General features: G+C 35.5%; 1 protein-coding gene across 1 annotated transcript in view; it reads right to left on the bottom strand.

Moving 5' to 3' along the window:
* Positions 1–13,010, bottom strand: part of mago (mago, exon junction complex subunit) — a 64,990-nt gene that overhangs the window by 19,446 nt on the left and 32,534 nt on the right. The window contains exon 3 of the mRNA XM_090377237.1: positions 3,705–3,815. Within this exon, the coding sequence (XP_090233363.1) occupies positions 3,705–3,815 (111 nt within the window). The remainder of the gene's footprint in view (positions 1–3,704; positions 3,816–13,010) is intronic.

Raw genomic sequence — 13,010 nt, 5'->3', positions numbered from 1 at the left:
GGGGACCATACTGAAAAGTAACATATTACCAGACTTCTCAAATAAAACCTTCATATTCAAGCCACAAACTTTTCAAACATCACTCATAAGTCTATGTATATCAGGAAACCATGTATACTGGAATGGATCACAACTCTTTTCACTCCATTCAACCAAAACAAGAGTGATAAAAATCATATGTACTCCATGCTCTAAAAATATGCCAGGGGGAATAATTAGAAAAGTAGATTGGAAAACAAGGTAGGTAGCAACAAGAATGGAGAGCAACTATATAGTTTCCAAGATGAAAAAAGAAACAAGAAATATCTGGTGAGAATATAAAAAAATAATAATAATAAATAAAACACACAATCTGTAACTATATTTATCCTATGAACCAGTCAAAAGATTGGATGGAATCCAACTTTTGAATTAATGGCTTCAACATTACAACTTTTTTATTTCTAAAACACTAAAAATTACTCTCCTACAAGGCATAAAAAAATAAGAAAATCCCTAGAAGACCAATATATCTTCTGAAATGTGGAAGTAAGTATAGGTAGAAGACATACAGAAGGTTCCCTACTAGGTTGGAAGAACATTCGGTATGACATTAGAGAAATCACAACTGGCTAGGCATGCTTTGGAATGCAGCATGACACAAGACCTAGAAGTCTCATCTATCCTTTCCACAGATGTTTAATATCAAATAATGTTATTTGATGATAATGCACTATGAGAAGTGTTCAAGGGATTTATTTGAGGCTACAAGCACATTCAATCTACATGAGAAGTACTTCAAAAGAAAGAAGCCAAAATGGATGACAAGAGAGCCAAAAAACTTACGTGAGCAAAGTGAAAAAAAGAAAAGAAAAAAGCATAGGACAGTTAAAGATTACTGCCTGATACTTCTTCATATGATAACTACAGTCAAATCTCATTAATACAAAATTCAAGGGACCTAAATTTTCAGGTTTTGTAATAACGAGGTCCCTCAAAAAGTGTCAAAATTTTAGGTTTTTTTTTTTTTTTTTTTTTTTTTTTTGGGTGGATACATACTATATATCTAAAAATAATGATAAATAATAATATCAAAAAAAATTAATTTAAATTGATAAAATAAAATAAAAACAAAAGCCATGTCTAACAAAACAGTAATAGGAATAACACATTTTTTAAAGATTTCATTTTATTTGTAAGATAAACTAAGAAAAAGCAATTAACGAAAATGAAAATATTGTACAGTATATATTTTGATATACAGTAATACCCCGACTTACGCGAACTCGGAGTTACGCGGTTCTTGATTTTTTCGTTTGGCAACGCTGCCGCCCACTATCTTCAAGGTCGTTTTTCATATGTTATTGATATACGGTGCGACGGCGGAGAATGAGAGCGAAAGATGAACAAAATTCAACCTTGTTGCTTTTATGTTTTTTTATATCAGTGAAGGGGAAACACATTTCACCATAATAACGTAAAAACCAACACAATTCCAGCTATCGGTATAATCGCAAATGCAATTAGATCGAGTTTACTACCAGTTTATAACAGATTTCACTAGCAGAAACGCAACTGGATTTTTATTGTTTTATGGTAGTAACCCCTAGAAATGTGAGGTGTTAATAGTGTATCTCTGCCTTTATGGTGTTGTTTATTCAGTTGCTACATGCGCGCAGCTTTGTTTATGCGTATCAAGCGTGCCTCCTCGTTTTGAAATTGTGCTTTATTCCCTAAAAATGAGTAAAATACTTAATTAAAAGGTGTGAAAAGGAAGCGTCCTGGTGAAGACACTGCAGATTCAGAGAGAAAAAGAAAAGCAATTATCGATAAACAGAGGCGGACTGGATCAAAAATTCTTACCCGGAAAAATTTGTAGTGGCCTCATACTATGGTTTATGGCCAAAATCACACTGGCCCACCGAGGTTTCCCCGGTAAGGCTTATGGCCAGTCCACCTTTGTCGATAGAGAAAAAATGTGAAATTGTGAAACGCTTTGAGCGAAATGAAAGACCATGTGATATTGCATGTGCTACAGGCCTAAATGAAGCAATGGCGAAAAGCACATGACAATTGCAAACTTGACAGGTTGAAAATTGAAAAGGGCTCAATTGTAAAGGGCTTAAAAATTTTAGAAAACATAGACTCCAACGAAGAACGCGTTATAGCTACAAAGCAAGGAATAAAAAAATTATTAGCTTGCTACGAAGAAATTCTGCGTGAAAAAAAGAACGCGCTGTGTCGTCAGACGAATTTGTTAGATTTTATGAAGCCATCGACATCGAAATAACTTTTTAACGTAAGTCATTTGTTTTTTAAATACATATTTTGTATTAATATGTATAAAGAACTGCAATTTTATTTTATTAATATTTTTCTTCTAAACTAGTGTTTTTGTTAGTCCTTGGTCCCAATTAAGCAAAATTTATATGTATTTATATGCAAAGTTGTACCCCGACTTACGCGAATTCGACTTACGCGATTTTCTTCGGACCCACCTATCGCGTAACTTCGGGGTATTACTGTATACGATATTTTAGTAACACAGTAAAAAGAAGACATACAAGCCATTAACTTTTTAATAAATTAATCTAATTTAAAGAAAGAATCCAATGTTATTTGCACAGTTTTTGTCCTATATACATTTTTAACTACAGCACAGACATTATCAAATGCAATAGTTGTTTATTAATGTGTATAATTTATAATTTAATATGAGGCGCTGTGTAATTCATATACAGTGCCTCATAAGAGGTTATTGCATATATTAGAGTGGATTGGGATAACAGGGAAGATCAGAAGACAGAGAGCAGTCAGATATTCTTCAGAGTGGACTGGAACAACATTAGCATCCCTCAAGGATCAGTAATAGTACCTTTCTTGTTTCTTATTGTCCTACATAACTGAAGTGGAAATACAGGAGAAGCTGTTAAAGTTTGCTGATAATTTAAATGTTGAGAGAGAGTGGTTGATCGTCAGAACTGCTTCAAAAGGATTTAGATGGACTGTAAATATGGGCTGAAAATGGCAGCTAAAGTTGAATGAAATGCAAAATATTGCACATGGAAATAGAAACCGAAGAGTAGTTTACAAATTAGGAGAAGAAGAATTAAAGATTGTCTAGGAGAAGAAAGACTTGGGGATTGGGATACAAAAAGAAATGAAGTTCAACATGCAATGTAAGCAGATAGGCATATGATGTTCTATCTAAACTTATTGGAATTTTGCAAGCAGAGAGGTCATTATTCCTCTCTAAAAGGCAATGGTGTGACCATACCTCTGGGCAACTAGAAGGGGGACTAGACTTGTGGAGGGCATATAAGAAGCATTCTTATGATGAATTGCTTAAGAAAACTAGACAGGTATTTTTGAAACACTTACATTGGGCTTAATGATTACAATTATTTCACATGATTACATCAGACTTTTGAAAGCTACTAACCTGATCTGGCTGTGTTATCATTTCTACAACATCTGTTGCCTAGTTATCACTGATCTTTATAAATTAGCACATCTAACTAATAGCTAATTAACTGTATCTAGACATTAAGCAGACTCAATTTAATGTATACCCTGCTACCAAGGGGATATGCTAACTTTATTTTCATTCTCATTTTGTTCTTACAGATAATAAACTGATGCTAAACAGTCTTTTTATTTCAATTTATATTTTTAAATAAACTGGATAGTATAAATCATTATGGACAGAATAAAAGGAGACAAACCTGTCGACCGACACGATCTGGCTGAGGCCATAAGGCATCATCTTCTTTCATAATCTCTGAATCTTCAATGACACGTTTTAGTTCTTCCATTACACATTTGTGTACATAAGCCTAAAAAAAAAAAATAAATAAATAATAAAAATAAAAGCTGCCGTACATATTTTAATAAAACATACATTTCTTAACATGGCTATAATTAAAAATTGCCTACTCATTATGTGAGCTGCTAAAAAAGATGAGTTTCAAATTGTCATTATGACCTTTACTTTCTCTTGAACATTTCAGTAAGAGTAATAAATTAACCAGTCTTATGCCGTGGCTGTAATACAGTACTGTATGTTCCTCATTCAAACAAAAACCACTGTTAGTAACACATAATGAAAAAGACAAACATACAAATGTCATAAATGAGACATTCAAATATCACATAACATATTTACATGACATCAAAAAAAATAAAATAATAAAATCACATGAGAATTAAATTAACTTTTGAGATTTACATTGCACAAATTATTTCTCAGAAACTGATATATACATAAATGCAAACTACAATCAACATGGCTTCATTGCAGCTTGGATTTACAGTTTGAATGAAATGTGAATAAATAACATTTTAGACCTAAGACACTGATTCCTCAAAAGTAGAGTTATCAAATATCAAAACAATATCATTCTCCACAGTTTTGTATTATCTACAACTTGGAGAATTTTGAATGGGTAAAACTTTTTTTCATAACAAAAAATAAATTTTTTTGCATAAAAAATGTCTGGAATAGATTTCCAGACCTTTTTTCTAATACATGTGTATTATTAATTGGGTTAATATTTAATTATTTTTTTTTTATTCTGCATGGTCCAAATAAATTATTTGATTGGACTGAAAAATGGCAGCTGTGTTTAATACTGGAAAATGCAAGGTCTTGCATTTTCATGCAGCAATCCTAGGGTAATGAACTATTTGGGTACCCCGAAGCTCAAGACTTCTAATTAGCATTAGTAGAGGCATTTGATGCAAGAAAGCAAGCTTATGCAGCATCAGTCAAAAAAAATAAAATAACCACTTCCACTTCACCCCTCTGTTGGTTCGAAATACCTGTCCAGCTGAGCCTTAAACTTATTTAGGCTATCAACTTCCACGACAGGGAATGGAAGTCTGTTCCACAAACCAACCACCCGCTGGCTAAAGGCAAATTTCCGCACGTCTATCCTACATCTGTCTTTCCTCAATTTGAATTTATGCCCTCTCAGGTGATTTTTTCTGAGCAAGAGGAAGAATCCCATCAGCATTGAGCATGCTCAAACCATTCAAGGCTTTATACACCTCTATCAGATCACCTCACTGGTGCCTAGTCTCCAGACACTGTAATTTGCAAAACTTAAGCCTTTCTTCGTAAGAGCAACCCTTTGTTCCATTCACTAATCTTGTTCCCCTTCTCTGTACTCGTTCCAGCAGCTCTACATCCTTCTTGAAATGAGGCCTCCAGGCCTGTATACAGTACTCTAGGTGTGGCCTGACCATTGCCTTATACAAGGGAATAATCACCTCCTTATCCCTGCTAGAAAAATTCCTATATATCATTGACAATACACCATGAGCTACTCTTGCAGCCCATCTGCACTGCTCAGAGAACTTCATATCTGCCTGCACAACCACCCCCAGGTCCCTTTCATTCTCTACCACTGTCAGTGTAGTACCACAGAGTTGATATGTTGCTCTGGTGTTGCTGTTTCCCATATGTAATACTTTACATTTGTCAATGTTAAACTTCATTTGCCACCTCTCAGACCATCTGCTCAACCTTTCCAGATCCTGTTGCAGCAGCATAGTGTCAGTAGTGTCCTTGACAACCCTCGTATCGTCTGCAACCTTGGACATTAAGCTTGATATACCATCATCAATATCATTTATAAATACAGAAAACAATAATGGACCCAACACTGAACCCTGAGGACACTGCTCCACAATGAGCAGTGTCCATTGATTACCACTCTGTCTTCTCCCCCTCAGCCACCCCTTTATCCATAGCAGCAATTTGCCTCCAATGCCACACTGCTCCAATTTGTGCAACAGTCTTCCATGTGCAACAGTATCAAAAGCCTTTCTAAGATCCAAGTATATATTATCTAAGTTATCCCCTGCATACAGTTCTTTTGTGACTGCATCATAGTGTCCAATCAAATTGGTCAGGCAAGACTTTCCCCTTAACAAAACCATGCTGTGTCCGAGCTATAACTGAAGTCTTGTCTAGATGATCCTGCAGTGCTTCTTTAACCAGTGCCTCCATTAATTTTCCGGGAACAGAAGTTAAACTCACAGGTCTATAATTACTTGTGTCAGCCTTTGATCCTCCGTTGTGAACTGGGATCACATTTGCATATCTTTGGTCCATGGGTACCTCCCCTGAGTCCAAGGAAGCTCTCATAATTATGGCTAAGGGTTTGCTTACTTCCTTTGCTGCCTCCTTTAATATAACTGGATAGATCCCATCCACCCCAGGTGCCTTTCTTGTGATTATCTTCAACAATTTCTCCTCCACTTTACTCTCAGTTATTACAAGATTCTCTAGCTTACTGCGAGAGTTGAATACACCTGAGCTTCAGCATCAACTGTTGATGATCCTGCTACCTGAGCAGGATCATCAACAGTTGACCCATCGATATCAAGTGGACCAATCTGATTCATCCCCTTCCTTCTAGAGTTTACATAAGTAAAGAACTCTTTGCTGTTTTTCTTTGCATCACTTGCCAAAGATTTCTCGTAATCTGCCTTCTCCTGCCTAACCTCCTTTGTAACTTGGTTACAGATCAATTTGTATCTATCATAGGCTTCCGTGTCACGTGTTAATTTGTATGTACCCCATGAATTTTTCTTCTCTGCCATATGTCTCAGTAGTTAATCTGACATCCATTTAGGCCTAAACCTTAAACAATATTTCTTAATTGGTATGTAAAGCCTAGTAGTTTCCAAGATAAGTTCTTTGAATGCTTCCCATTTTGAATTTGTTGTTGGTAACATCATCAGTTGGCCCCACTGTATAGAATTTAAATACTGTCCCAGTCCATCGTGGTCGCCTTTACAAAAGTAATAACCCTTCCCTTTACCCCTAATGGTAGTTACCTCATTGGGTAAATCCCAGTTCGGCACACTGTGATCACTGCCACCTAGTGGTTCATTTATCTGCAGATTCTTAATGCATGAAGAATCACTACTGATAATCAAATCAAGAGTATTACTCCCTCTAGTTGCCTCCCGAACATGCTGATGTAGAAAACAATCATCCAATAAATCCACAAAAGCCTTGCTAGTGTGTGAGTAACCGGCCCCCAAATTCCAGTCAATATCTGGGAAATTAAAATCCTCCATTATAAGACTCTGATTTACTGGCCCACTCTATTTCCTTGTACAGTTTTTTATTATACTCATCAGAGTCATTAGATCTATAGCACACTCCTACTCTCAATTTTGATCTCCCAATGTTTATGTCACACCAAACTGACTCGACAGTGCACTGTCCAGCAATGTTGACTGGCTTCACTCCCTTGGATTTTATGTATTTCTTAACTAATAGCATAACCCCTCCTCCCTTCCTATCCTGTCTATCCTTTCTGTACACACTGTGCTCCCCAAATTCCAGTTCTGCATTCCTTATATCTGTGTGACACCACGTCTCTGATATCCCAATAATATCTGCCTTTGATGTTTTGAGCAATACCTCAAATTCATCAAATTTATTTACTAAACTCCTAGCATTGGTGTACACACAAGTATACATGCAACTGTTCTTTTTCTTAGCTACCCTAACACAACACATGTGTTTACCTGTACCCCAATGATTCCCAGCAGTCTCTGAAATATCCTGCATCCTATTTTCCATGCTGCTGCTCATTCCAATAGAAGCAGTGCAAGAATCACTTTCACCTCTGCCAGTGGCTACTGTTAATCTATTAGTCCTTGTATCCCCCCAATCTAGCAGTTTTCCGATCCACCTAACACTGCCTCGATAGCATCAGCAAACATTCTTGCACCCTTTCTATTTAAGTGTATCCCATCCCTGTAGAAGCAGTCTCTCCTGTTAATAAGTACAGACCAGGCTGAAAAAAATTCTACCCCTTGAGCCTTGCACAATCTTTCCAGGGCTGAATTGATCGACAGGGCTCTCATCATATACTCCCTCCTATCGTGTCTGGGCAGAATTGCAGACACTTTCAAATTCAACCCTAATTCACGGCTTTTTTTCAACAGTGACCTGTACTTGTTAAGTAATTCCTCTGGTCTCCTACTCTTAATATCATTAGTGCCAACGTGTACAACTATATCACCTTTTGTGCCCTTAAAAGATGATAGCTGCTCTACAACGTCATCAACCTTTGCCCCTGGCAGACATACCCTGGTCCTGTTCCACCTATCCTTTTTACAAAGCATGTTTCCCGTTTCCCTGACAATAGTCACCAACAACTACTAGTTCCTTTGGGATCAGCGCATTCTGCCTTGGGGGCTGCTGCTGTGTTGTGTGATGACCAAGTGCAAGCTCTGGCATTGCTGTGGGCAGCTGAGAGCTTGATGGGCCCTCACTTTTAATCCTTCGAGGGCATCCACCCTGTCCTTCAAGTTCTAATATAGGCCCATAACAACGTGAGTTGTCGCCTGATTTCCTTACACTCCTTGCATCGCGCACACACAAAGACATCCCCATGGCAGTATTATGTCCCATACCCGATTGCTCCACAAACATCAAGCAAGTAGTGCATTTTAAAAGGCTGTGATTCAGAGGGCAACTGCCCCCCTTAGTTCTCCCCTGAGCCAGAGCACTCCCATTTGCTTGAGCCTTTTGCCTTGCTGCTCTGGTCTGAGTCATGATTTCGATTTAATTTCAATAAAATTTCAATTTCAGTACAAAATTAAAACCCTAAACTTGTATCCCAACACAGTTATAAAGCTATATTTATGTTTCAGTATCGAGTGTTATCTACGAAATCCCTTTATATAACTTCCGAATCAAGTTAAGTATTAATTATTTATTTTTTACTAATTATTTATGTTCCGTAACCCAAGTCGTTATATGTATAGTTAAAAGTACAATTTAATTGACAACGAAGTTCAACAAGATTAATTATCTGATTAATTGACAATATTATGTACTATACTATACTATACTATCTATTTCGAGATATTTTGTATCGCGTAACAACAGCAGCAATTTACGAACAGTAAACACGTGGATTTGATACCCTTACCGATACTAAGTAATACCTACAAAATCTCTATCTAAGTTAAACTAAGTATTGTAAATAGGAATATAAAGCTACTCTAGAAAATAAGTTAATATGCCAATTTAAGCTAATAAAATAGAAAATAAATCAGAAAAAAAACTTCTCTGTTCCAGGAGTGGCAAAAAGCTACTGTCTGCTCAGGCTACTCTTGTTCTCAATTTAATGAAAAGGACTTGAGAATAAGTATACAATTTGATATGAAGTTTTCTAAGCAGTGTAGACAGGTTGCTAGGACAGCAAATGGGATTTTATCAATGATATATAGGAGCTTTTTCCAGTAAAGGTAATTATTCCATAATATATAGAAATGGTTAGACCACATCTCCAATATTAAATATAAGCCTGAATACACTACTTTAGATGTGGGGCTGTTGGAAACAGTACAGAGAAGAGTGATGAGATTAGTTAAGGGTAAAGGGGAATTCTTATTAAGAGAAACTCAAGTTCTAAATGTTAGTGTTCGTAAAACAAGTTTCTGCAGGGTGACTTGATCAAGATAGTTAAAGGCCTTGAATAGTTTAGTAAATTAATAATAAGGAAATTAAATGATGCTTAGTCATGTGACATATACAGGGGATCCTGAATTTAAATTGAGAAGGGGATAACTGTAAACAATGTTTGAAAATTTTCTTTTTGCCAAAGAGTGACTGACTGTTGAAATAAACTCCAACTTTTGTGGAAGTTAGAAGTTTATCTAAATTTAAGGAGGGATCTGATAAATATTTGAAAAAAAAAAAAAAAAAAAAATCAAATAAATGATGTTAGAGTAGATGGCACTGGTGACTATTTTTTAATTAAATTTAAAAAATAAAATAAAATGTTTCATTTTCTAATTTAAAAAAAAAATAAATAAAATATGATTGCGGCACAATGAAAATCTAACCTGGAAATTATATCATCCCTGACTGTAACACACACTGTAGCAGAGGTTTGGCCCACCAATTTCTTTTTTATTTTATTTGTGAAAAAGAAGTTTTTGGTTTCTTTAAATTCTGCTTTTCAGTTACTATACCAAGGGTTGACAACCTCTTCCACCTTTAAAAATAAATAAGGTCTCACAAAACCTATCAATTTTTTTAATTATGAAAGGGGGAAAAAAAAAAAAAAGAAAAACCATTATGAAAGTACATAAAAATTTGAAATCACTTGATCACAATCAACCATTTGCTGGTCCCTGCAGTATTACCTTTACCTTCTGAATTACAAAACACATTAAATGTGATTTTTTTAAAAAAAAATACATTTAAAAACAGAAATGAAAAAAAAATTAACACATTTTTAAAATGACAAAACTTTATTAATTCCATTGAAACTTAAAGTGAAACTATAAGTCACTTCCATTTTCAAGTTTATAAAACTGTAAAGCACATGCAAATTCAAACTAAAGAAATACATGTGTATTACTGTTTCATCAATTAAACACACAAATAGATAAACAATAATCAAAACAGTAACCATTTTTTACATATAATTAAACATAAAACAAAGAGTAGGCACTTCTGCAGCACTAATGGCAACTGTTCAGTAACAAAGGTATTTGTTTACACTATGCTGAAACAGAAAACAGCACAGAGTGTAAGCAAAAACAGTTATTAGGCACTTCCTAATGTGACATTAGGGAGTGCTTCATTTATCAGGATGTTTTGCTTAACTTTGAAAACTTTTATTATGTGACCGGAGGAAAGTTTTGTTGTCACCTGATGCATACAAATACAGTATCTTATTACAATGAGTTATATTCTCTCCTTCTTAGTATGTCATGATTGTTTACTTCAAAACTTGGTGCCTAATTTTATAAGTGGCACCTAGATCTGTAAGAAAACTGTTAAGCCCTGAACACAAATTTGGAACATGAACACAACACACCCACACACCTATATAATATATACTACATAATAAAGATCACATATAGTATCACAGGAAATGTCACACTAACCAAAGTAGTGAGCAAGAAAACAATCCACTGCATGTTCTATGGAATTCAACCTGTTACTCTCATTTTAATTTTATTTTTGGTTTACTTTGTACATGTAAAGTTTCTATCACTGTTTTAGCTATGTTTTAATGGGTCTGAGTGAATCTATAATTCAAAAACACTTTCTGGTGTGTAATAGTGCACCCAGGATTCATCATGTCTGGAGAGTCATTCATCACACATGATGACTCTCCAGTCATCATGTGTTCTAAATCTGCTTTGTGCTCATACCGTCCAAGAAGCACAGAACAGTCAATCTTTCTTCAATTCTGACATTCAAAGCTGAGAAATCCAACGAAAACATACTTTTTGAAATTGCAACATCTAATATGCACTGAACCAACACTAATCTTGCCCATCATGGCAATATCTTCAATAGTAATGCAATAGTTTCCTCATATGAATTCTCCCATTGCCACTATAACTTCTGGTGTATGACACAACATGATTACCCTGGTGGAGGAGAATCCTCAGTACTTTCAATACTGTTCTTATTTGCCTATTCATATATTACTTAGTCACATAAGCTTTCAATAAATTTTGGCAAGTTTTATTCTTTCTGCATTCAAAAATCAGATTACACATCACATCTCTACCTTGATGCATGATTGCAAGGGCAGATGCCACCATCTTGAAAATTGATTGTTTACAAACAACACCAGCAGATGGTGCCACATGGGTGCTCAATGTTGCTAACAGACTTCAATTAATAACAATTAATTACTGTCAAAATAAAATTGCAAGTTATAAGAGATGAGATTTAGAACGATTGAAATCAACTAAGTTATCTTTGCCTCAATGGAGAATTACCTGGAAATCAGCATTTAAGGAACTGGTAGTGGATATTGAAGAAGTTGAAGCTGTTTGTGCAGGGAAAGGTTTCTCAAACTAGAAGGTGGAATGCAATGGTGTACCATCAGAAAAACTATGGATAACATTCCCGGTCAATGGAAGAAGGTTATTAATATACAAGAGGAAAAGAGTGGGAGAAGGAACTGAACCTTGGGGAATGCCAGCATAAGTGGAGAAGTTAAAAGACAGAGCTATTTACCATAGCCCACAGTGAGCAGTCACAGAGAAAACTGGATAAACAATTATGAAAAACAATTGGAAAACCATAAGATGGAAGCTTATTAATGATCACAACTCCAACCAGCTGGAGTTGTGATCATTAAAATCGCCAAAGAAAATTACCTAACTGTTAGAAAAGTTGGACTGGAGAACGTCAAGTTTCAAAGAGAGGAAGTCAAAAATTTCCATGTGATTAGTGAAGTTGGGAGAACGATAGAGGCAACAGATAACTGAAAAAATTAGGGTAGAGAGATTTTAAGCCAGAGAAGATCAAAAAGAGGAGATTCCAAATTACTAAGTCTCTGGCAGGAATCAGAGTGGACATGTGTACAAGTGTCACTTTTGAAGCAAAAGGAATTATGCAGTGAATAATTAGGACAACTGAGATGAGCAGTGGTTGAATCAAACGATAATTCAGATTCTGTCAGAGAAAGTATGTGGGGGCTTGACAGACTAAGTGGAAATGGACATCACTGAGATTGAACTGAGACCATGTATATTTGTGAAATGAACAAGGAAGCATTTGGGATGTTTAGATCTTTTTGCAGAGAAGTTTGTTCTATTAGTTTGACTATTCATGATGTATTCAGTAGTAAAGAAAGATGGGGAGGACACATTGTATGAGTGATGAAATTTTTGATATGCCTTACACAAGGTAAAAATATACCCAGCTTCTTGACATCATTCAGAAATATCTAGATTCAAATTCCAGCAATGAAGAAATTTTTTCTTGAAGACCTTTTTACTCAAGACTGTTTAGCTGTTATGGTATTATAGCTAAACATTAATGTAAGAGTGTATCCTCCCCTCAGTTCTATCTACTGATGAAACTTACTCCAATTGTTGAAGAAGTTTTCTCAGCAGATAGAGCTAAGGAAGTCTGGTTGACTGCTGCCTAAATTCACTGAGATCTCATGTCTATACAAGTTCTAGTTGTGAGAGGAGAAGGGGTAACTAAGATGGAGAAAACAACAGGTCCTGTAAAG

This window comes from Mastigoproctus giganteus, chromosome 7 (genome assembly GCF_048544385.1).
Source record: "Mastigoproctus giganteus isolate SK-2022 chromosome 7, ASM4854438v1, whole genome shotgun sequence".
Lineage (NCBI taxonomy): Eukaryota > Metazoa > Arthropoda > Arachnida > Uropygi > Thelyphonidae > Mastigoproctus > Mastigoproctus giganteus.
The sequence above is the reverse complement of the archived record's forward strand: the minus strand, read 5'-3'. Positions and strand labels throughout refer to the sequence as shown.